This window comes from Colias eurytheme, chromosome 4 (genome assembly GCF_061535395.1).
Source record: "Colias eurytheme isolate Ceu_HAF_F1 chromosome 4, ilColEury1 Martin Lab GWU primary, whole genome shotgun sequence".
Classification (NCBI taxonomy): Eukaryota; Metazoa; Arthropoda; class Insecta; order Lepidoptera; family Pieridae; genus Colias; species Colias eurytheme.
The window spans coordinates 2,362,895-2,389,483 of record NC_142983.1 but is presented as its reverse complement, the minus strand read 5'-3'; the positions used below and the strand labels follow the sequence as shown (position 1 = coordinate 2,389,483).

General features: G+C 33.7%; 3 protein-coding genes across 5 annotated transcripts in view; 2 read left to right on the top strand and 1 right to left on the bottom strand.

Annotated features, from left to right (window-relative positions):
• The first annotated feature begins 61 nt into the window (after positions 1-61).
• On the top strand, positions 62-13,623 carry MED17 (mediator complex subunit 17). The gene is made up of 12 exons (XM_090120347.1): positions 62-356; positions 663-915; positions 1,204-1,485; positions 2,067-2,202; positions 2,825-3,042; positions 3,557-3,637; positions 4,908-5,064; positions 8,516-8,652; positions 8,896-8,981; positions 9,198-9,330; positions 10,707-10,848; positions 13,368-13,623. The coding sequence occupies exons 1-12, from the start codon at positions 268-270 to the stop codon at positions 13,586-13,588; spliced, it is 1,935 nt and encodes a 644-aa protein (XP_089976473.1). The 5' UTR covers positions 62-267; the 3' UTR covers positions 13,589-13,623.
• Positions 13,616-16,154, bottom strand: LOC149908765 (RNA-binding protein Rsf1-like). Of its 2 annotated transcripts, XM_090120346.1 has the most exons (4): positions 15,994-16,154; positions 15,259-15,849; positions 14,677-14,756; positions 13,616-13,758 (listed from the first exon to the last, which is right to left on the bottom strand). In XM_090120346.1, exon 2 carries the CDS (start codon positions 15,836-15,838, stop codon positions 15,392-15,394), a length of 447 nt encoding a protein of 148 aa, XP_089976472.1. In that variant the 5' UTR covers positions 15,839-15,849; positions 15,994-16,154; the 3' UTR covers positions 13,616-13,758; positions 14,677-14,756; positions 15,259-15,391. The 2 variants fall into 2 exon arrangements, with proteins under 2 accessions (XP_089976472.1, XP_089976471.1); XM_090120345.1 differs by lacking the exon at positions 14,677-14,756.
• Positions 16,155-18,341: 2,187 nt separating this feature from the next.
• Positions 18,342-26,589, top strand: part of bark (C-type lectin domain-containing protein bark beetle) — a 31,935-nt gene continuing 23,687 nt past the window's right edge. For both annotated transcript variants that reach the window (XM_090120344.1, XM_090120343.1), the window contains exon 1: positions 18,342-18,937. In XM_090120344.1, coding sequence (XP_089976470.1) covers positions 18,590-18,937 — 348 coding nt within the window. In that variant the 5' untranslated portion in view covers positions 18,342-18,589. The remainder of the gene's footprint in view (positions 18,938-26,589) is intronic.

The window sequence follows — 26,589 nt, the reverse complement described above, 5'->3', positions numbered from 1 at the left end:
GACAACGTCATTGTCATTAGCAAATTGCAATTATTATTATTACTCTATGTTGCAATGTCAATGGACCGAAAGAAAACAGAGGCCGCATAGTTTACGTTGTTGGAAACAAAATCGATTAAAACACTTTATAATGATAACAATTTTCTAAAATATAATCAGAACAAAATAATGGATTCAAAATAGTTTAATTATACTGAGTTACGTTTTGCAGAAACAAAAGAATAGATTTCATATTTTCTACAAAATAACTGTAGTATAAGCATAATAATGGCAAATTCCGTAAATATTTCAATTGAAGCACCTATAGAAAATCAAATACAAGAAATAACCTACGATGGACAAGAGATTTATCAAGCGTAAGTATATTTTACATTTTTAATATGTTCCTAAAACGACCTGATATTTATACCGACAAATAAAAGCACAGTGCTTGTTATGTTTTTGAATTCCTATTGTTTCTCAAGTGCGATTTTCTATTTACGAATACAATTCAAAGCTTTCCAGTTATATTTTCCATTCTATAGTTTTATTATAACCTTATTCAGTGCATATAATGATGATTTCTCTGATGAAACAAGAAGAATATCATAGAGAATTCATCAATAATCCATTACCTATCATCATTAGGAACATATACAATTTCGTAATTTTTCTTTTTACAGGCCTCTGTCAATGTCAGAAAATCTGGCGAGATTGGCTCAAAAGATAGACTTTTCTAAAACCGATGATGACTTCTGTAACATCAAAAAAGAAGGGGAAACCAGTTCAGATGTAAAGTCAGAGGAGGATAAGGACCCAGGCTATCAGTCCAGTCTATGGCCGTGGGATTCTGTGAGGAATAAGCTGCGGAATGCTTTGACGGAAGTATGTGTGCTTGCTGATGTATTGAGTATAGCCAAGGAGAAGAGATATATGGTATGTTTCTAGTTAATAATTAAGTCACTACTCTTCTGTGATTCTAAGTTCCAACAAACATTCACTTTTTGAAAAACTGAATTGGTTGAATTGAAAGTTGTGTGATGATTCAATAAATCCTTTCTATTTTAAAACAATATTTATTTATTAATTTAAAACATTGATAAATTAATGATAAATTGGTAATGATAAATACTTTTTAAGTCATGAAACATCATTGAATTCTTATAAAAATGATATTTATTTCAAAATTGAATATTGATATTTAAAATAACTTCTTAATTCTAGGTGTTAGACCCAATCCAAGCAGATCAAGTAGAAAGCCGTCCGATGGTGCAAGTGTACGGACGTAAGAAAGCCCTCTCTGCCGCAGGGGCGGTGCTCCTCAACGGTGTCGAGAGGCTCCGGGCCAGTGAAACTATGAGGATGACGAGGAACATGCCAGACTTTCATATAGACCTGTTGAGGCTGCGACAGAACTGGAGGTTGAAGAAAGTGTCTAACACTATTGTGGGGGATTTGAGTTATAGAACGGCTGGATCGAAGTTCAGCCAGACGGGTGTTTTTGAGGTAAATTTAATGTAAACACAGTATGTAAATTTTTGAAGTGAAACTTCTTTATCGGGGTTGGACAAAAATTTAGTGTAACATTTTTGCATTACGCCGTACGCGTGACATTTTTGCGTTACGCTGTACGCGTGACATTTTTGCGTTACGCCGTACGCGTGACATTTTTGCGTTACGCCATACTCGTGACATTTTTAAGGTCATTAAGAAGTTTCACTTCTTACTTGTGTACTCTAGTACACGCATACATTTTTTTAACGTTATATATATTTCGTTTTTGTATGTCCATGCACTTAAATGAAATATTTATGTACTATATAAATAAAGAAAACACAAAACCCATACAATGAAAAGTTAGTATTCTTCAATTTAGAGTTTTGCAATTATAAAATTATAAATTATCTATTATTAACATTTTTAATGTTACATAGATTTTCAGAACATGTTAATTTTTTACTTTGACCTTTTTCATTATTTTTTTTACATAATCGTAACCATACACCATAAAGCTGCATTATACATGCATCCATATTTGTCAGTTAACAATAACTTAATTTAAAATTTTAATCTTTAAACATTTTCAGGTCACAAAAGCACCAGAAGAACAGATAGCGCAAGCAATGAGCATGAACGCATCGGGACCGGCGCCGTCCGCGTTGCGTGTAACCGTACCGCCCGAGTTGCAAGGGGTTGCGTTTATATCTGTTTTGTGTCAGAAAGGTAGGTTTATTTATTGGAGTTATGGTTCACAATGCGTTTATATTTATTTATTTATAAATACTTTATTGCACTTAAAGATAACAAAACAAGAAATACAAACACTTAAATATAACTTACACTAAGTACAATTGGCGGTCTTATCGCTTAGAGCGATTTCTTCCAGACAACCTTTGGTACAATAGAGGAATAAATACCCAAATACATAAATGGGTAGTGCAATAATAACTATGATAAAGGATACACATATATATTAAAGTGAAACTTTTATTACATCGTCTCAAACTTTTTGGTCTGTGTAGCGCATGTCGCGTGACGGTCGGCTGCCGAGTAGGTATAAAGCAGTGTTCGGAAAGTTTCACTTTTACCATTGTTTCATAAAACCGCACAACTTTTTTATTTATATTGTTTATGTTAAATTATAATCAAAAAATTGAGAAAATATGCTCATATATATTTTTATTTCTAGGTAAGCTGTAATACACTTAAATAACACATAAAATTGCGCTTATATAAAGTTTTTTAATTCTTCATTATTTTACACAATACAATTATTGTTACATTTTTACATATTCAATATTTAATTTATAACCTAATTCTAACCTAATATTGTTAAAACTTTCAGAACAAGAAGACGTAGTGACCGCTACAATAAGTTCGTCAGCGATCAACTGCCCCGGGACATTACTAGGCGATGGGGCAGACCTTCACTGGCAGCAAAAACTCGAAGCGGCACAAAATGTGCTGTTCTGTAAGGAACTGTTTGCGAGATTAGCGGCTGAAGCTGTGCAATTGGACGCGTCTATACCGCACATGGTTGTGGGGAACCAGATTATGGCTACGGTGAGATGGTTTTTATTTATAATACTATTTTATACATGGATTTTGATACCTATAAAGATTTACAGGATGGATATTGTAATTTTGTAATGTTACCACTTGAATGGAATGTAATAATGTATTATGTAATTGTTAAACACTTTTGATTAGCTTTAGCCTTTATAATATGTTTGTAATCGGCTCTTCTAGCCACGATTTAGACCCACTTGAAATCGACAGACTGACAGATAATTGATAGGTAATTCAAACTTGACACACTTATCAAGAATCGGTGAATATACAGTAATTTCATGACTTTAAGCATATTTCTTTTAACCATGATATTTGGTTATTAATAAATTGTGTTACATCTGTGCGTATATACAGGCTTTCTTGTAGTTTAGCATAAATAACTTGCTTATTCAAAATTATTAAAAGATAAAATGAATGCCTGCAATTTTGGCTTATGGGTTTTTAGTCAGAAAAGGAAAGTAAATTATGTTGCAATTTTTGTGAAATTCTTTATATTAATTTACAGGTACTGCCAGGCATTCAATTGTTGATCGGACTGTGTCATAATAACAGACAAAATACTAGCAATGGCACAGATAATGTGAAGGTAAGCAAATAAAAAGAATAATTGATTTCAATATTTATTAAAACAAGGCAAATTACAGCTAATCATACATTTAAAATTAATTTTTTCATTGTATAATAGTGAAAACATGAAAGTTATGTGTCCTTTTTTGGGGGATATTTATGTGGTGTTGATACTTTGTTTTTTTTTTGCTCGTTTAAGCTGCTACACTATAAATTCTCATAATAATAATGTAGTTTTTGAAGTGAAACTTGTTTACGCGCATTGAGAGTAAATTTTCAAGTTCATGTCATGGATATACCATTACGTCATAGATTATGGCCATGATATTGGTATCTTTTAATCTTGTCAAAGAAGTTTCATTTCCGACACGCGCTCTTGTTACCTTTACGTTCCCTGTAGGTATACTTATGATAATAGTTTATCGTAATATTCACGTTCCTAAGTCGGAATCTTTTAAGCTATTGCATAGCTTCTATCGTGGGCCTTGAGCGCGGGGACCGAATCCAGAAATTCCGTAACGAAAAAACCTCACGCTCCCCACTCCGACGGGCACGGAGGTTTGGCTTGAAGGCAGCATGCAATAGCTTTACCGCGGCAGTCCCCGAGTGCCACACGTATTTTTTTTAAGTGAAAACTTCTTTAGCGGCGTTGAGCACTTTTTCTGTTTTTTTTTTTTTGAAGTCCCGTGTCCCCGTAGTGGGGTAAGGGGCAGATGCATTATCCATACATCTGTTTCACTGATCGATTTTCTTTAGGGACACCGGACAAGTAGGTGATCAGCCTTCTGTGTCCTGCCAGACCGAGACATTTTTTTTTTTCTTCGTCTCCACCGGGAATCGAACCCAGGACCCCTCGGTTCTACGCTCAAGCGCCAACCACTGTACCAAGGAGGCGGTCAAACTTTTTCTGTAATGGGTATAAAATCTTAAACTTGCGTCAGGACCCGTGACCTGATCGAAAAAGCGTAAGACGGATGGATATCAAACATCCTCAACGTTAATAATCAAGTTTTCACTTCTGCCGGCACTCCCGGAGTGCAACCCGTCTTTTTGAAGTGAAACTTCTTTATCGGGGTTGGAAAAAAAATTAGTGTAACATTTTTTTGTTACGCGTGACATTTTTCCGTTACGCGCCATCTTGTTCTTATCCCTGCCACGCGTGATTCAACGTTTTTCTGTCAAGTTGCATATAGTAAATTATTGTTTGAAAAATAAGGTTATAAAGAAGTTTCACTTCTTACGTGTGTACACTAGTACACGCACACATCTGTGTCTCATTCGCTTCACAGTCGGAAAGTGCGTCCAACAGCAAGTCGGACCACGACCACGTGCTGGAGCACTCGCTGCACCAGTTGCTCCGCGCCACGCACCACGCCAACACGCACCACCCGTTCCCGCACCCCGCCACCGGCCCGCTGGGGCCCAGCAAGCGACGATCCCTGGCTGGTATATATCTTACTAGCTGCACTCCTGTTGGTCTTAGCGTGATGATATATAGCCTATAGCCTTCCTCGATAAGTGGGCTATCTAACACCGAAAGAATTTTCCGAATCGGACCAATAGTTCCTGAGATTAGCGCGTTCAAACAAACTCTTCAGCTTTATAATATTAAGTATAGATTATGAGACAAGCGGGATCTGGAAACCCGTTATACCGCACCCTGCTACACAACAATGTACCATACAATACAAAGCCTCCACGCGCCGCTAACTGACAGATACTTCACCATAAGTCGGCAACCGGGATTCAGGATCATGGATCCCGGCTCTAGATAGTGTAGAAACCCGGGATCCTTCCAATCCGGGATCCACACTACTAACTGAACATAGCACCGTGCAAGGTACATCATCATCAGGCATGCATCACATATTGTACCAACCGCAACCGGGATCCTGAAACCTACACCGCAACCCGCTACATTACTAACTTATAAGTTATAACAATAAGGCCCTTCGCTCATGGAGCTACTCAAAAAGAACTAGTCACAAACTCAAATTACTAACGAGTTGCCTGAGCGTCACAGCCCATACATGTTCTATGGAGATTCGCACACGACGCGACTAGTTACTAACTGGCGAGTAACGCGTTAGCAACAAATCACGCGCGACGCGTCGTGTCGGTCTCCACGCTACTGGTTTCCCGAGTTTCTTTGTTTTTTATGATAAAAATGAACGCGCAAACATTGACAAGTGACTGAAACCTTATAACTTGAGTAGTAGACTACAAGCCCGCATATGAAAAAAATATGGGTCAAATGAACCACCACGGGACATATCTAGTACGAAAGAAGAGCAAAAAATAATAAGATTCATCACTATGCCGTCACTTGTAAGCTGTCCAACTGAGTGCAGATGAGAATTGAAAAGTACAGGTAGACTCGGTAAATTTTGGTCATATATTTTTGTACGGCATTCTTAACAATCGATAGATCCATTAAAAATAATAAGAAACCGCTCAGTGCCGTACAAAAATGTGGGTCCACCAAGTCGGAATTTTTATTTAATTTCCGAGAGTTACCGGGGGTAAATTTGGTCATTTGACCATGTACGGCATCTGTGTCATACTATTGCTATACTGCTTTTAATCCATTATTCCGCAACGCCGTACAAAAATCATGGGGACAAGGGGAAAAAATCGAGAGTTGTAATCCCCTCTCTTTCCCCACTCCAGGGGGTCATTTGACACAACACGAAATAAATTTATTTTTAAAGTATTTTATGCATAGATAATATTTTTTCATGTGCCGTACATTTTCGTTGGTTCAAAGGGGAAAAATCTGAAAAAGAAAAAATGCATATAACGAAATGTTTGCTTTATATTTTTCTAATAAAATATAAATACACATTAATATTAAGAAGCTCGAGGTGGTTAATTATCACCTTGGAAAGTCGGAGTCAAGTGGAATGGACTCCGTTAAATTGATGAACTAATAAAAAAGCTATGAACGAAAAGATGTGAAGTATATTCAATCAGCCCATGAATACAGGTAAAGTCACAAGCAAATGCTAGTAATATATACATATTCAAAATGTACAAGTAAAGCGCTTTCAAATGATACCAAACACGGCATATTTATCTTAACTTTATTTTTTTACTCTGTATGTTTTGTCCGCTAGAGGGCGCCGCATTAGATTTTGTGAAACCCCATATAGCCTTTAGCTAGCTGGTCACTGATTATCCAGTGAACAATTCAGACGCTTCTAATGATATGTCATTTGTCGAATTCTGATAAGTAGTTTAGAAGTTACGAGGGAATAGATGAACATACATACATGACCTGTCAAAACCATAACCCTCCTTTTGCTTTGCCGTAGTTGGGTAAAAATATGTTAATGCCGTACTGTATCAAATGGCCATAAAGCACCCTTAAAATTGTAGCTTTCGTCGCTTTCATCAGCCTAAAAGATGTGGTCTGCACAAAAATGTACGGCATCGTTTTTTCCTAATTTATCTATGTTAATACTATTTAAAACAACGAATAAAGTGTAGAAAACTATTATATTTCATTAATCTACGATGTTTAAACTTTAACAAAATTTCTGGGTTTGCATTTCTCTATAACTTTTTTTAGAACGGTTTCTTTTGAACGGCAATACTATACAACAATTGAATTTTACAATATCATGTTAAAAAAAAAGTTCCCGTACAGGGTCAAATGACCTTACAGCTCTTTATATCAAGAATTCGATGAAATTAAGATGATTATTGGTATACATTTAAAAGAACAATTATTTTTTGACGGCATTGCTTTTAATAGTACTTTTGAGTGCTAGATAATGTTTTGGAACCGAAGCCGTACTTAGTCAAATGACCCCCTGGAGTGGGGAAAGAGAAGGGATTGCAACTCTCGATTTTTTCCCCTTGTCCCCATGATTTTTGTACGGCGTTGCGGAATAATGGATTAAAAGCAGTATAGCAATAGTATGACACAGATGCCGTACATGGTCAAATGACCAAATTTACCCCCGGTAACTCTCGGAAATTAAATAAAAATTCCGACTTGGTGGACCCACATTTTTGTACGGCACTGAGCGGTTTCTTATTATTTTTAATGGATCTATCGATGGTTAAGAATGCCGTACAAAAATATATGACCAAAATTTACCGAGCCTACCTGTACTTTTCAATTCTCATCTGCACTCAGTTGGACAGCTTACAAGTGACGGCATAGTGATGAATCTTATTATTTTTTGCTCTTCTTTCGTTCTAGATATGACCCCTGGTGGTTCATTTGACCCATATTTTTTTCATATGCGGGCTTGTAGTCTATAGCGTTGTATGCGAGATACAATTTGTAACTGGTTTGTAATCGTAATTACTGATTAGTTCAGTCATTTTTGAGTAGCTCCATGAGCGAAGGGCCTAAGGCCCTTCGCTCATGGAGCTACTCAAAAAGAACTAGTCACAAACTCAAATTACTAACGAGTTGCCTGAGCGTCACAGCCCATACATGTTCTATGGAGATTCGCACACGACGCGACTAGTTACTAACTGGTGAGTAACGCGTTAGCAACAAATCACGCGCGACGCGTCGTGTCGGTCTCCACGCTACTGGTTTCCCGAGTTTCTTTGTTTTTTATGATAAAAATGAACGAGCAAACATTGACAAGTGACTGAAACCTTATAACTTGAGTAGTGTTGTATGCGAGATACAATTTGTAACTGGTTTGTAATCGTAATTACTGATTAGTTCAGTCATTTTTGAGTAGCTCCATGAGCGAAGGGCCTGAACCTTACAATAGCAGGCTTATATTAGAAGTATAATGTTTTCTCTGAGTTTCTGCTGGCCCTTATTTGATCATTTTAAATAGATAATGCATAAAAAAATAACAATAATTTGTATAAACTTTATATGCATATAAAAACATACGTAATATTTAAACGCTTGTGTTTCTAGGTCCAATGGCGGCTGATCGACATGAATTACTCGAAATGAGCAAAGAACAATCTCTATTGGAACAAATCATACAACAAGCTCAACACTTCTTCATGAGAAGACGAAGTGAATACGTTTTAGATACTATTGCTAAAGAGGTACATAAATTATACTTTTTCTATGTATATTTATTTCTTACAGAAAGTTGATTCCTTTCAGTCTAAAAAATACTGCCTGTATAATATGATAAATTGCATATTGACGTCATCTTAAAAAAATACATTATTAATTCATTAAAATATTAATTAAATTTAAAAATAAGTGATATTTCCAATACCTAAATATTAAGACATTTCTATGAGTGATTAAACATAATTTGTTAATTAGAATTTATTTTGTAGGTAAAAGATCCCCTAATTGTTTCACATTGGAACGCCCTCAACAGTCCAACGCAGTCCTGTGTCAAAATCAATATCATGGCCCACGCGTAAGTTTCAAAAATATTAAAAAGAATCTACAAAAAAATTGCTTTTCCTTTATTTTGTGATAACTAAAAGTTTACAATTTATTTGCTTCTCCGGATTTTATAAAAAGGAATAGATCTAGGATTGTTTCATTCACATATTGTGAGCAGTAAAACTAAAATCAAGCGTTCAAATAGACATTTTTTGGTTTATTTTATTAAAAAATACTTTAATTACAGTTATGACGCAGTATGTCGCACCTCCCTCGTGGTACATGTCGGTGAAAAAACGCTAAAATGCATATGCCGAGATGGCAAAGTGCGGCATCTATCGTATGAACTGCAAGAGTTGAGAGATCTTATTTATTGTCAGGTATGTTCCCTTTGAATTTTTAATTGTTAGATTTTTGAAGTGTAAAATTTCAAGGTCGCATCATAGAGTAAGAAGACTTAGGTATCTTTAATCTTGCCAAAGAAGTTTCACTTCTGACACGTGTGCTCGACACACACGCTCGTTTCTGTCTAGCCATCTTTCGTAAGGTAAAATAAATAAATAATAAATAAAAATTCTTTATTGACAAAAGCTTTTACATTTTGAGATATTGAAGTCCCTGACTCCCAAACTAGGTAAAAAACCTGTATGTAAAGGATAAAGAACTTCGTTCCAATATCACTACATAGTATAAAACAAAGTCGCTTTCTCTGTCTCTATGTCCCTTTGTATGCTTAAATTTTTAAAACTACGCAACGGATTTTGATGCGGTTTTTTTTAATAGATAGAGTGATTCAAGAGGAAAGTTTTAGTACATATATAATTTACTAGCTTTCCGCCCGCGTTTTCAAAGAAAAACCCGTTTCCGTAGGTTAAACCTATCCTATGTCCTTTCTCGGGTATCAAAATATCTCTATACCAAATTTCATGCCAATTGGTTCAGTAGTTAAGGCGTGATTGAGTAACAGACAGACAGACAGAGTTACTTTCGCATTTATAATATTAGTATGGATTTATACGTATATAACCTTAACATTAAATAAACATATGATTTCACAACAAACAGTTGTACAGGTCGATTAAGGAAAGCTGGCATGTTCACAGTACTCACACTTATGCAATTTTACTACACAGTATGTTCAAAAACGACTCTAGTTTAAGTGTAGACTTGAATTGTTAAAGGGGTGCGTTGTTGATAAATATATACAGGGTGTAATCGTTAACTGTGCACAGGCGATTTTTCCGTAAGTATTACAGATAACAAAAAACTTTAAACTGATATCGAAAGTACTTAACCTAATGAGTAAAATGGCGGTAATAAATTTTTAAAAATAAATCGAGAAATATCAAAAAAATTATCTTTAAACCCTCCCATACATTAAGTATGAAATATGAATATCCCATATACTTACATTTAATATGAAAGATTTTAGCTTTCTTTTTCTTTTTTTGGTTTTCTGCTTTAATTACTTCGCAAATTTGAAGTGACATTTTCCACGTTTTTCCGGACATTTTCACGCATTTTCCGGATATTTTCCGGGAATTTTCTTAATCGGCCTACAGTAAATAATTTTTAATTTTTTAATTCATAACTATCTCTTTGATAAGACCAACTTTGTAAATCATCCACATTACACATCCATTTAATTCGTTGTAATTTTTTAAAGTTACTTTCGCATTTATAATATTAGTATGGATTAGGTTTTAGACAAAGCGGGCGGATCGCTAGTAACTGTATAGTATATGACACGGCACAGATATACCAGCACCAGATGACGGGCGTGCAGGCGGTGGGCCGCTGCATGGGCTGGCAGCTGCTCGCCAGCAGCGCGCACCTGGGCTCGGGGCCCGTGGAGCCGCTCGGCAACGCGTCCTCGTGTTTACTGGCCTCGCCTAATGGTAACTGTATATTTCTGAAGTGAAAACTTCTTTAGCGGCGTTGAGCACTTTTTCTGTAATGGGTATAAAATCTTAAACTCGCGTCAGGACACGTGACCTGATCGAAAAAGCGTAAAGCGCGTCACAAACGGTGAAGATACTATAATATTTTATCTTAAGATACGGTTATATTTTATATTACAGTATCTTAACGCATCCGGTATCAGCGTTCGGACCATCATTTTTCTTTTGGTCATTGCGTACTAAGACCCCTGTAGAACCGCCATCCTGTTACAAATGACGCGAAATTTTGTGGGTCTTAAAAAAATTCGGTTCGGTTCGGTAAAATTCGGTTTTCAGCAAAAAACCGATGAACGCACTAATCCTATATTTATAATTTTTATAAGCCAGCAACCCTTATTTGCGGCCGGATTTAATAAGGCAACCATATCGCACCCCTAGATGAAGACTCCGGTAACTCAAAAAGTGCCCGTTTTGAGTTAATGGCCTTTTCAAATCCTCGTATCGAGTACCTACACGGAGATATAACTCACGTAACAATATCGTCCACCATTTTGAAAAAATGGCGCGAAACATTACTTTAGTTGAATGACCTTGCCCCGCACCGCCCGTAGACTAGTCCGCCATCTTTAGTTAATTCCCGATCGACACAGGTGAAGGATGCTTCAAAAGTAGCACATTTTAAGTTGCAGGAGTTTACGTGAAGTTTATAAGGTAAGTTTATTTTCTTATTTGGAGTTGATCAAGTTTTGCTGAAATTTCGTTGATATTTAGGACTGCTCATTTTGATTTGCAGGGGTTTTGATGATATTGTATCACAATGTTTTTTTGGCTATTTTGAGTTACTTTAATTTACATGAAAATCTACGTAAATTTTGAGTTAACTCAGTTTTCTTGAATAAAAGATTAACTCTGTTTATTGTTGCTTGTTTAGTTAAATACGCAATTATAATAAAGTAAATAGATTATTTATAACATTTTCAATTGATTTCTTTCTATGTTATAAATGTTCGAAGTAAGATCGTGAAGTTTTGCTGTTTTTTTTAGTTGGTTGACTTTACTTGATTTTTTAATGAATGTGATCATTATTTGCTTTCAGAATTATGAAAGGTCGGGGAAAATTGATGTTGAACACAAAAAAGGAGGATCCTGACCCGCTAGAAGCATCGGAGGGTTCAAGGAATTTGTCCCCGGGTACAATAATGGTCACAAAAATACTAACAATTTTTATTCTATTTTTTTAGAATAAACATCTACATATTTACTTATTGCTGTGATTTTAAGAAAGTTATGATAGTTATTAAGTATAGTTTTAGCTAAGCAATAAGTAGTCCACGATCTCAATTTTATTAAAATAGTAATTATTAGTAATAATAGTTTGTAATAATAAGTTCATATGTACCATTTTTTGAATACATATTAAAATTTTCTAATATTATGCATTTTTATTTTAAAAAAAAATATTTATTTATTTATTTATGAATGAAAAACTAGTAATATAACTCAAAACTCCTCAGCAAAAATCCGCTTTTTTTTAGGTGAAACTCATTTTAATTTCAGGTAAAGTAAACTAACTCTTCTTAGTGTACAAAAAAGTTCAATATTTCTACTTCAAAACCCCGGTAACTAAAAAAAAATGTATTGTTCAGGTTTTTAACAGTCAATAAACAAACAAGTTAATCCAACACGGTCTTAAAATATTATCTTTGAATGTGTATAGTTAGAGTTTTGATATCTTTTCTAAATGCAGAAATATCAGTTTTTCTTTATTTCTGAAAAAACTGGTTTTTTGAGTTACCGGAGTCTTCATCTAGGGGTGCGATATATTATGATAATAAATAGAAAAAAATTAGCTTTAATTTGATATATGATTCATAAATGTGCGTTATGAACGTAAAAATAAATCGAAATCATACCTGTTTGCACCAGGCTGCCAAGATGTTGCGGCCAGGTGAAAAGCGGCAACCATGATTTTTTTGAATTTTTATATCATTTGACGTGATGTAGACTACATTTTATTCAAAAAACAAGTGAACGAATTTTTTTCCCAAAAATCGATTAGAAAAATTTTAATTAAACATGCTTGCGGCCAAATTTTGACTGGCAACCTAGTCGATATATATTCTCCTAATTATAAATATACACAAAAATTCGGTTTTCAGCAAAAAACCGATGAACGCACTGATCCTGCAGCCGGATCTCGTACTACCTTTATAGTGTAGAAGTGCATAAAAAATTTTAATGAGACTACTTTCACTTTGTTCAAATAAATATTTCTGACTCAACTGTCTAACCTAATTTTAAATACCTGCCAAAACAGTTATTTACACAATTTATGCATTCCTTCCAATTTAAATTCTTTTTGTGTCATAAAAGTTTGGTCATTCAGAAAGAACAAATTAAAATTTTGTTTTACACAGTTCTGTATCAGCAAAAAATATGCCATTTACATATTCATTCCTTGCAACAATTTATTGTATATATTGCAACAATTTTGTAATATAAAACTTAATTCACAGGTGACAGAATGATAGCAATAAGATGTGAACCATCAGTTGGAATACAAGTATTTATCGCTCAATCCCCGAAGAAAGACTTCTTTGTCAGTGAACTTGTACAAGATAAGAAATGGGAGAATCTCGGAGGAGCGTTCAAGGAAGTGAAACTAGAGAAAATGGAAGGAAAGAACTTTTTAAACAAAATGGAGTTACTCATGGCCTGTTTGAGCAGTCCGTCTTAGTTAAGATAAATAAATAAAACAACCATATTGGAATTCATTTGTGTTTTAATTATTATACATAATGAAACTTAGCCCATAAAGTGCTTAGGTACAATGTTAAAGATACACTGAAGGTTGTTGTTCTTCTTCATTTTGATACGACGACTATAAGTAATTAAAGATAAAGGGATCTGTAAACAAAGAAATTTTACATTAGTACACATTCAATAGTACAATTCTTAACATTTTCTCTAAGATTATGAAATAATATGAATGCTCGTTAGTTAAATATTCATTAAGAAATTTGTTTATTAGATTGTTTCTATTCATTCATAATTTCTAACAGACAAACATGAAATGAGACCACTCACACAAAATTAAAATAGGTATTTTACATTATAGGTACAAACACACATTCATAAATTAAATTCATACCCAATGATAGAATTTAGAATTGATTATTAATTTTTTGTAATAAAATTCTAATCAAGTTGTTCCACATGTGGCATTTGAATACAGATTTAAAAACAATTAAAATTCCCATTTTAAGCAATAAAATTCATAAGCATTAAGCATCTAATGTCTGGACAACCAGAAATTAAAGTTATGCGTCAAATCTCTCAATATTATTTGAATTTGCTCAACTTTCTGAGAACTGATTAAGCCTCATATACAGAAATATAACACAAGCTAAGGACAATTGAATAAAAGTATGATAAAATATAATACCCAAGATCTAATTGAACCTAGATGACCCTGTTCTTTATGACCTACTTTGCTAATAATAATTTTTCCTCTATTGTTTGAGGTCTCATATGAAAATAATATCCTTGGTATGATTCAAGTTGATCCAGTCATGTCAGTCATTACTCATTAGCAATTATCAATAAAACATGAATAATATAACTTAGGGCCGATTTTTCAATGCTTGGATAAAACTTATTCGTCAAATAATGTATAAAACTACCATTTTAAATACGTATTATAATTGCCCATATTTGACAGTTTACGTGACATTTTAATATTATTGTGTAATACTTTATTGAACGGATAAGTTTTATCCAAGCATTGAAAAATCGGCCCTAATAATGATAAACTAAAACACTCACACTCCCATACTAGATATTCCACATTAGATTCCATATATCAAAGGCAGCACGCACACACACACATCACAAACACCCATGATCTGAGAACATACAATTTACTGTCAGATAAGTTTTACTATGTGACAAATAGACAAGTGTTTATAAACAAACAATCATAATAAGTTTTATTTATTACGTTTTAGATAACTATAATACATTTCATAATTAAGCATTTTTCTTAAGATCGTCAGCTATTTTTAAGCCATTAGGCATATTAATTTTTGTTCAACAACTACCATTCTATTACCTAAGTACAATCAAATAAGTATTACATTGAGTTTGAACATTACACGAGTACCGACTCATTTTTAAAACAACATGACATTTCTAGGTTAGGTAACCAAGATAAGCATAAATACAGGATTTGTGTCACAAGGAATTCTCATTTAAATATTAAAATCAATAGTTTGAAGTGGCCGTACCACTTTACTGAGTTAATATTGAGAAAAATATAAAATGAAATGAGGCAAATTTAAGAGAATTTCTTGCAACAAAAATAACTTCATAACTACTATGTAAAAGTAATAAAAATAGATACATTACCTCTAAGTCCTAAGACATCGACAGAACTCTTCCTAGCATTAAACCCCCAGTATTAGACGAACATTGATTTTTTAACACTCGGAAGGCTTCAGATTACAATTAACATTAAACCTAACTAAAAACTACAATTAAATTAAAATCGACCGATGGGTGACCTGGATCTGCCGTTGTCTCTGTTGCCTGACCCATAACCATTGCGGTTGAAGGAGCGACCACCACCCCCGTAATTGTTATAGGGTCTGCTCCCACCGCCGGAGCCACCGAACGAGCGGCCACCACCGCCTCGCCCGCCGAAGTTTCCGCCGCGACCGCCGCCGCGGAAACCTCTGCGGGGACCGTCACGTTTTCTCGATAATTCTACTTTTAATGTCGCGCCTAACATCTCGAAACCGTTCATCGCGCTACAAGCATCCTCAGCCTCCTGCATGTTTTCGAATTCTATGAAAGCGAAACCTGGGGGGTTAAGTGCGACCCAGACAGAGTTCAATTTGCCATATTTATCGAATTCCCGTTCCAAATCCTCTTTTTTGATTCCTTCAACTAGACCGCCCACGTACACGCGAGTTCCTCCCGAGCTCATTGTGATTTATTCTAAAATAAGAAATAAAAATTATGAATCCCAAGCGACAATAATACAATGAAATGAACAAAACAAGATGTCGTCACGGCTGTAAAGATGCCACGCCAACCAGCAAAATAAATGTGGAATTAACCAATAAATAACAAAGTACGTACCTGATTTTTGTGTATTAGTTTTATAAAGACTTAAAGAAGTCTATTTATTACTTTATTTTAGAGTAAAACTTATTTTTTTAAACTAAACACTAAATTTTTAGATGGATCAATACGTCGATGCCTTAGGACCGAATGGTTAAAGGAAAGAACGAATTAAATTTGCGATTATTTGAACGCCGTTCACTCGCATTCAAAATGTTGCTAGTATAAATATTTCACAAATTATCCTCTCTATCAGTCTTTATCAAGCTTTATCACAAGTTAACAAATATATATATATTCTTTAATATATCCATGCTTTTTTTAATTGATATTTATAGCCCTTACATTGATGACAATATGACCAATCTGCAATATTATTTATCAGGAATAAGCAAATGCAAGCATGAACGATGAACGATACGAATGACTCTTTATTTTCCCGCTGAGATGAACGGTGAACGTTAAAGTATGCTTCGCGACTGTGCTTCGCGATAATTCGAGAACGAGAATCGAGGCGAGCTTAGGGCTAGCAAGGGGCTAGCGTATTTTATATTGTCTTTAAAATATTATGATCCACTGCACTATAAAAACAGAGAGCTAGAAATTAAATACTATTAAAGAAATCACAAATATACGGTCTGTAAATATTTCTGGTACTGATTGAAAAGCTTAAACAGTCATTCATTGTGATTCTTTGTCAAATAATTATTCTTCACTATTCAGTCAATAAATCAATACAAGAAGTTTATTTAAAAATATGTAGTATTTTTTTTGTACAAACGATAAGAATCAATACATTTTTGTAAGACACTGTATAATCTTTTTTGTAGCGATTAAAATATTATGTCGGTAGGTAGGACAGTGGGCGTGCATGCGTGGTACCGACACTACCGACAGACCCGGCCGAGAGTCGAGAGTCGAGACTTTTGTCAAGTTTTGTCTCCATCCTAGCCCTAGGTCCCCATATAACATAAAATTTAAAATAAATAAACTTGTCCTTTAATACATTTAATAAAAGAGTCTTTGCAAAAATATTAAAATTTCTACCGAATAATATGTTTACACGGTTTACACCTTAGATCATTAAGTAAGAATGTGAATGTTTATATATTTATTTAATTAAGGCTTAATGGCAACACAGGCTCTATACAACTATCATTCAAGAACTAAATATTTTATAACTTACGACTTACTTACGATACGATTAATCGTATGCTATTTAGGTAATAATCTCTATTTCAAAGGATATCTCTATGATAGAGAGTAGAGACTCTATCATATTATGAGCTCTATTTTAGCGGTTATTTATTTATTTATTTATTTAATGGACTGGTTGAAGTTTTCACATAATACACCCTATGATAAAATTAATAACAACTTTAAGCCTTAATATACTAAGTGCAACAATAATGATTTTGAAAATAAATTTTAAGTTTGAATTAAATATCTAAACTTAGCTATCCTTGATATTCAACATTAGAAGGTTTATTTTTATGATGGTTTTTTAATTTTTTCTTTCAAGATTTATTTGCTTCTCGCATTGATACAGAAAAACCCCTATATAATAAATAATTCACTAATTTTAAGATGGTAATTAGTTACCACAATGTTTAAGAAAGTATAACGCATTGTTGAATTTTTCAAAAAAAAAGGTGAATCAATCAGGAAGTGTAATTAGCTGTTGTATCCAAAATCATTTAAAGATAACAGCACGCCGGACACAACAAGTTTTTTTATTGGGACCTTTTCAAAACTCCTTTAACATAGGTACAAAACGAAATCGTTTGGCTAGTTATTAGAATCCCATACGCTCTGGAAAATTTCGAATCATATATGAATGCGAATACAAGGGGTATCTAACTATATCATAATAAAACATGAATCGCCAAATGCTAAACGGAAAAATCGAGAACGGCTGAACCGATTGCGTTAATTATTTTTTATAGTATTCCTTGAAGTACGAGGGTGGTTCTTATGGACAGAAAACATGAACCACGGGCGGACCAATAGTGAAATGAATCGCCAAAGGTGTTATTAAGCGCAAAGCTGGAGAAGGCCATTTTTTTAATGTTTTTTTAAGGCACAAGGAAGGTTCCTAAGGAGAGAGAACAGGAAAGAAATTATTTAAAGAGGCTTAGGTACATTTAACCAGACACACCATAGAATGTATAGGGTTATATTGCTACCATGAGATATATAAGACCACTAAGATAAACAACTAATCAGTATCATTGTCTATCAGCTGCCGATAGCGATATCGTATCGCATAGTGTGAAACGCTCGAAGGTGTGCTAGGAGAGAGGGCAGGGAGGAGGAACAACCTACACCGTACACGTACCGACTACAAACAAAACCGGCCAAACGGCTTTGTTTAACGGTCGCGCGGTGGCGCGTATTTTCGCTTGTTTTCATTTCATTTATTGACCCCGCCTTTGTTTTGTTCAATATAATCTCTATTTTTATAAAAACAATCACCATTATTTTGAGCTGAAATGCACAAATCGTTCAAATTACTGTGATATAATGAATTCCAATAAGAGAAATACCTGTGCAGTGGTTAAGTGTAAGGATTTATAGGTGTGAGTGATTAGTGATATGGTTTTTGTGAGTTAACATGGAATGCTGGAAAGATATGGGCATCCAAAAGAGACACAGCCAGTTCGGTGACACCAAGTTCATGTGGAGGACTGCGTGGTTGCTCGTGCTGTGTGTGTGTTGTGCTGGACAGGAATCTAGGGAAGAGTTAGATCCGTATTTATTGAATAAGACATTAGGGCTCACTGAGCTGTCGGGCGGTATTTTGACCGGTGGTAGGACGGTGTGGAAGGCTGATGGAAGTCCGTATTTGTTACGGGATGATCTCCTTGTGGAAAGAGAGGCGGAACTCCTCATTGAGCCTGGCGTGGAAGTCAGGTTCGCTCCAATGATTGGAATTACAGTGAGAGGGAAGCTTTTAGCTGTGGTAAGATATGTTTTAAATATCAATAGTTTAAACTAAGGTTTAACTGTTCAATTTTGAAAAGTACCGATTTGAATAAATATCGTTAAAAGTCATATTAGAACTTGTTCATCCGTTTACCCATTAATGAGGGACCATGCATTTTTTATTTATTGATAATATGGACTTAATTTATAAAATCGAATTATTATTAATTAAAAAACCTTGAGAAGTAAAAAGTATACGAAATAATTTTAATTTCCTATTCTGAATATGAATCTTCGATCTTGCTAAATTATTCATTCCTCTAATAAGAAATTCTCTCACGAAACAAAAAAGTAGGTTCACGTAAATTCCAGTCAGACTTTATGAAAATGTATAAGGCTCTATATATTTTGCATGGCAAGTGTGAATAAATTATGTACAAGGTCACGGTAACGAAATCCGATACATAAAATTGCTAGCAAACAAAATACTAGTTGTAGTAAGTATACAAATTAATATAGGTAGTAAGTATATAAATAAATAATTTAATAAAATATATTTGTCCTATCCCTGCAATCGATAATATGGGCGAGTAGAGTTGATAAGTTCCTCAATGAAATGATAAGGCCACTTATGATAATGGTATCAAATTCACCTGTGTGTGTATGTTTTGTTAAAGCGTATTTGTATTTTTTTATGTTTGGCAAATATTTCATAATCATTTTTATTTTTCTATACATACTTACTTATATAAATTATTAAGTAAATAAATCTAGATGCGAATGAAGTCATGAATGAAGTCATAGGTAGTTAGGTAGTTACACCACTTAAAATTTAAAATTCAAGAACGGCTGAACCGATTTTAATGATTTTTGGTTCAATGTAGGTAGGTATCTTTCCTATTTTCATACTTTCAACGTGTTATTCATATTGCCTAGGAATGCGAAATATTGCGTGATATTTGCTCTTAGCCTTAGCCATTAGCCTTCAAAATCGAATAAGTTTCTAAGTAGAAATAAAATATTTTAGTTCTAATTTTATTAATCGTAAGCGCTCAAATTTTAATGGTTCTGTTTAGATTTCACAAGCATTTAAGTTTTATATAATTTTTTGTCGAGATTTCAATCGCGTTTGAATTGTAGACACTAAATAATTAAAAAAGAAAAAACTTTTATTAAAATCGGCCAAGCACTTTCGGAGATTTTCAGCACAATTTTCAGTGACGAACACGCACAACATACCTACGTCATACAGAAATGGACCACGCATGCGTCACTCCTTGCATTACATTTAAAAACGTGTGATTACGAAAATTGGCAGCTGTTCAAAGTGCACCGCTGGCCTGACCCGCGACCCTGCGTCTAATTCAATCAGAGTTGGATCTTATTCATCCACATGTCAAGGCGCACCAGATATCCGTCGAATGATTGCTTCCGAGGGGATACTAGTTGCCTACTCTTTATGTAGACCATACATTTGTATGTAATTATGTACGGGATTAAACAAAATAAAATTAGAGCGCCTAATCGTCTTCCACACAACATCTTTTAACAATTTCATACTACCTAGCATATCTTTGTGAAATATTAAAGTGAAACTTTTATTACATGGTCTCAAACTTTTTGGTTTGACGTGTAGCGCATGTCGCGTGTATCGCGGCTGCCGAGTAGGTATACCTACTCGGCAGCCGACCGTCACGCGACATGCGCTACACAAAGCAGTGTTCGGAACCGTTCGAACAGTTTCACTTTTACCGTGGTTTCATAAAACCACACAACATTTTTTTTAACTAACTTCGTTTACAATTGATTATGTTTAGGTCAAGTCTAAAAAAATTGTATGTTCAATTGTAACACGATCTTTACTTAATCCTATTATTATTTAATTCATAAAAAACAACGAATTAACGCCGTGTAGTCCTCAAAAATATATAAAATCTCCATTCACTCCTCAATCTTCTAATGTGACTACTTTCACTGATTCCAAGAAACTTAAAAACAGGTTTCGTTTCCACCCCATTGTAAAAGTGAACCCGCCACAAAAAATGCGATAGTGCGAGGGTGGTACCTTGAACCTGTCAGTCGTTACATAAGTTAGAAGTCGATATAAGAATAATAATTCGATTTGCAGACCCGTCTCTCTGAAAAGAGTAGATTTGTGTATGTGTTTCGTATACTCAAATATCTCTAAAATTTTTATATTAATTATTAATAATTTGACAAAACCTATGATGGCAGATTTTTGCTGCGAAATCGTTCGTCTACAGATATTTTTACTTTTTTTTCTTCTTTTTACTTGTCATTCTCAGATTGATTGATTCCATGATTCAAATTGATTTATTCAGCCTTCAAATCTGAATAAAAATCGAAAATTATCATAAAACCTGTGATAAAACTTTACAAGAGAAACATCACGTAGGTGCGAATTTTTTGGTAGAGACACGTTTTATATCTTATTGAATGCAGAATAATGATGCGATTTTTGTGATTTTTATTATTCTACTCATAGATTATTGATTCCATAAAGATAAGGTTTTTAGGTTAGGTTAGGTTGTAAATGTAAAGTGGCTATGTATAAATGTACCGTGGGTACCGTGCAGGTGCATTTCACAAAGTGTGTAACTGATCGAATTCCTATACGAAGAAGGGGATAGTGTTCTGTCTTGTGACTTGTCAGAAGAGTATGCTAGATGAAAGATAATGATTTTGGGCAATGCAAGTGCAACAAATGGCCAGTCAGCAAGCGAACATTGAACCGACCTTAAAACCAACATATTTAAAACTCCAAAGACATTTTACTAAGTAAAAAAATCTATGAAAAAATACTTTATCGTTGTCAGGCTCCGAATAATCTAATACGAAAGATTCCACTAAAGGCCTATAACGTCGAAAATATAGATAGATAAACTCATGGTTGTTTAATTAGGATCGTTGCTATCAAAATCGTGTCAAGATCCGCAAACAAAGATAACTTGGCCAAGAGCCTTTACACAAAGCGGTTCTATTTATCAAAATATGTAGTTTATGGTGTAACGTTTTATAATTTCTATTAATGTTCCGATATAGTTAAAGAAGATATAAGTAATTGGTACTATTTTGTATTTTGATCATTTGCGTAATATTAATAAGTACTTACTTAGTAATTTTCTTAAGTAGCAATATGATATAAGTATATACCTATCTATGTACTTGTTATTTAACATGCATTCCTTACGAGAATTCGCCTTGTTTATCCTAAAATAACATTCAAGCTAGGTCCTTTTTAATTTTGTTTAGCTACCTACCAAAAGTAGCAGTATAAAACAACAGGTGAATAAAAGAGAGTTAAAACTATCTTATCTATCGAAATAATAACGAAATTTTAATAAACATGTTAGTTATACTTACTTCAACAATTTAAAAAATCTATGTTCGATCTGATAACGTGAATGACCTCTTATCTTCATCCGAGTAACGTTTTGTTAACAGTTACCCCGCGGTTGAGTAACCTCGTACTTATAGGTAACCTTGCAACTGGCGCCAGTGAATCATCTAATTAGCAATTACTAGATACAGTAAACAATTGTACCTATAAGTACATTGATAAATCAATCGTCAAGTCATCTTAGCTAGGAAGGAAAGATGGAAAACTATTTTGATTGAATACATTATTGTCAACTTATGACTTAGGTACCTACCTATATAATTTCTAAGTAAGTAAACTATAATGTAAAGATGAATAAGAATTATACACAATTATACAGCTAACATAATGTAAAATAATTTGGAAAATCCAAAAGTGCACGCCTCATAATTTTTTTTTAATAAATATTTATTAATTATTATTTTTGTTTATTTAATAACAATTAAACCACATCGAATCAGACCCTGAAAAATGAAAGGGTTCTATTCCTGAGCATACTCAAGCGTAAGAGAAAAAAAAAGACTCGATTAGTAAAGTATTTCGGTCGCTATCGTGTTAACAAGAAAAAGGATCCGCACATACAGACACACGGACGTCCAAGACAGAACTTTTTTAAACTGTTTTTTAACTAGTTTAAATAACAAAAATGACTTTATAAATTTATATTTATGAATTTATAAATTTATATTTATAAATTTATAACAAAAATGACATCAAAAATATCATGAACGTTAAAAATAGTGTTTTTTCTTAATATGTGTGTGTATGTATTATCTTACAAGTGCAATGTATGATACATAAAGACATTTTAAGTTTGAAAAATCAGATGTTTTGCGCGAAGTGACAGTAGTACCCACCTCAACGCTTCGCATATGAGGCGTGCAATACAGTGCGTACTTTCATCGCATTCCGTTTTTTAAAGATGTCCCCAAGCAGACCGTTCACAATTCGTGAGGTTCGTAAAACACAATTGATTTTTCATTTAGCAACAGGAGATCGTTCAATTTTTAATAAATCTTTGTTACCCTAGCTTAATGGTTATTTAATAAATATGCTTTACGTTTTCATTTGAACAGTTGCAATAACGAGTTACACAAAACGTCACATATAGGTTAACTGCAGACGAGAACGGTCACGCTCCATCGGTGACTCACGATATATGTGAATCATTGTAAAAGTGAAATCAAGTTTCTTATCAGGAAACTGCTTGAGATATGATTTGCATTTTCTCCATTATACCGCTATATAGTAACATATAAACATGCAATTATCTAGCGTAAAATGCGTCAAGGTAGGTAGGTAGGTATGTACAATACGTTATACGATCTTTAACGGTATAAGGTAAGCTTCCATTCATGTCATGGGTTTTATGCAATGACAAATGAATTAATATACGTATAATATGATGGCACTTTTATTTTATTAGCTTCGCGGGTCACTTGACTCATGTTAAAGATTTTCCAATGATTATTTAGATTTTACTTTGGACATACAGACATAGAACTAATATAGGTAGAAATTAGTTGGACTCTACATATAGTAAGGAGTCTAGAATTGAACATACAAATGTGTTTCACTGTATTGCTGAAAAATAACTAGCCTATTGTTTAAACAAAAACCAATACAACTTATGATTGTTTATGGTGTTTTTGCTCGTATCTCTATCACTGCCGTAGTTTTTGTGAAAATATAATACGGTACAGTAAAATAAAATAGTGAAAGCATAGCTAATTTTTAAATAACGAGTTGATGGAATAATGGCATGACTAAAAGGACAAAAAGAAAACTATTATGAGCAGTAAATTTTTCCCATCTTCTTTTCTCTTCTAAGAAATATAACTACTAATGTATAACTTACATTACATTACAAGGAAGTAGTTTATGACCCGTTAAAATAGTATCAAATGAGCAAAACAATTTGCACAACGGAAGTCAGGGATCGCATCCCGTCTGCCCGTGATTACCTACCGATAGCATAGTCTGTGCCCACACGCGTGAAGATATTATCTGTTCTAGAATGTATAGTTTTGTATTTGGAGGGAAAGTTGTTTAAGGTTAGAGTTACCAGGTTTTAGGGAAACGGAATGCTAATTGTCACCTATTGTAGCCTGGATGCTGTTCATAAAATTTGCACAATTTGAAAGATAAAAAGTAAGTAAAAACTAAAAAAAATTGTGATCTTAACCTATTGATAATTAACATCTGGGTGTACGTAGACGGTAGAGATCTTATTGGTTATGATGAAAATAACGTAAGCCTACATACTGTATACTACATATTATGTACATACTTCCATTTAGAACAAGTATCTACTTACTAGGTACATAATATTTAGGTAAGGAAATTGTAGATACAATGTGATACAAATGATACAATCAATGGATTGGACAACGCTCTAGTCCGCAGGTTCTTCATTTAGTTGCTCCTGACTCCGGCCCTTTACCCTGTTATTTCTACATTTACATAATACAACATAATAATTATTGAATAGTAAAAAAAGTATCGTGGAAGTTGAATCAGGTCAAGTAGGTAATCTATTGTAATGGTCATTCTTGTGTACCTCAATTCAATTACGTACCCTAACCAATTTAATATAATAATTGGTTTAAACAAATTCAACGAGCATCCGTAAACATACAAAGTAATAAGATTAGTACAAGCGGTAATAATTAACAATAAACCAACACGTAAATTGGTTTAGAATAAGCTCTAACATAAGTTTGCATTTAAAGAGGCTTCGTTATATTATTTCACTAATTACTTAGTAGTCACAGTTTATATTGGCCACCGGAGAATATCAGAATACTCAGAAGTTACTTAAAGCCATTGAAATGTTTATGAGTAGCTATACCTTAAACAAATTGCTGAAATATCAAACAAAGAGCACACAAAAAATTAGGTACGGTCTAACATAAAATAACTGGTGGGTAAATTTATTCCCAAGCAGGTTTCTTAATTTATTCCGATGTAAAAATATCTTATAAACATAATTGCGAATTTTAAATCGTAAAACATACAAAAAGTGTTAATTAAATTAGTTTGATACCATATTTTCTGACTTCCTTATCACTATCGGATATCCGTATAGAACGAATATTTGCAAAATATTTTACTCATTAGTCACACGTATGCTAGTGTCTTAAGTATCATGTCACATGTTTTAATAATAATAATTTACACCTTTATATATCTGATTCATAACATATGATACTTCCTTTAGCTTCTGTTTACTGTTTTGATAGTGACTAAGTAGCGTAATTTCGTGGTAAAGTATAATTCAATTGCAAGAGCAGATGATAAGATTGCCTAGCTTGTTTTGATTGCATCTAGGTTTTAGTGAAGTCTGTGAATAGAAGTCTGAATGAAGTCTATCTATCTAAAAGTAAACAAAGATCACTTTATATTTTTTCACGTACACTATTTACTTATTATGGTGATCCCTAGCAATAATGATATGTCATATACTTCATAGACTACAGAATTATGAAAATATTAATTAACGCTAGAACCTACCTATTTTTAACAAGAGAACAAAAAAAACACGCTTGAAAAAGATAAATTCATTAATTGATGTATTCATTGATAAGTGTACAAAGTTTGAAAGGTAAGGAAATCTATGGTACGCACAAGAATAAAAAATAATAATAATAGAACAGTGTAGTAAAAATTAAAATACTGTCTCGTCAAAGAGAGTTCGACGGCAAAGCGTGTAGATACGATCTCTATTAGCATCGCTTCATGGTATACGCCTGTGTTCTGGAGCGTGGGAATTTGCGGTGAATTTTAGTATAACTACTTTAGTTAAGTTTTGAATTCTCTCTGGTATATTATGTTACTAAAGATTCTGATAACACAATAATTTTTCAATTCGAGACGTGAATGTTCCTGAGAATATCGCGGTCAAATAAACAACTCTTCAGCTTAGTATCTAAATAATTAGGTACCTACATCTTTAAAAGATATGTAGCCAGAAGAGTGTAGGTAGGTACATTCAAGTCTATCGTGATGATCTCATCTATCAGCGTTAGGTGCTATTGTTTTGAGTTAAATTTTTCTTGTGATAAGTTGTAATTTGTGGCTACATTATAGAGTTTATTGAATTATCTGTTGAGTTTTGTTGACTTAGCTTTAACATAATATGACTATTCTACATTCTATGCAAAAGGAATCCATTACAATTATAATGTTATGCTTACAAGAACTGAAAACCAATAATGTGAGCGGAACACGGCTTGCGAATTACCTGACTAAAATATGTATTAATGTCATTAAAGGTTCATGACTTTTCA

Excerpts from the sequence above, each read along its gene's own strand:
- MED17 (XM_090120347.1), top strand. The coding sequence starts at position 268 with ATGGCAAATTCCGTAAATATTTCAATTGAAGCACCTATAGAAAATCAA. Across the intron at positions 5,065-8,515 it reads CAAGCGACGATCCCTGGCTG|GTCCAATGGCGGCTGATCGA; the intron begins GTATATATCTTA and ends TTGTGTTTCTAG. Across the intron at positions 9,331-10,706 it reads GAGATCTTATTTATTGTCAG|ATATACCAGCACCAGATGAC; the intron begins GTATGTTCCCTT and ends GACACGGCACAG.
- LOC149908765 (XM_090120346.1), bottom strand. The coding sequence starts at position 15,838 with ATGAGCTCGGGAGGAACTCGCGTGTACGTGGGCGGTCTAGTTGAAGGA.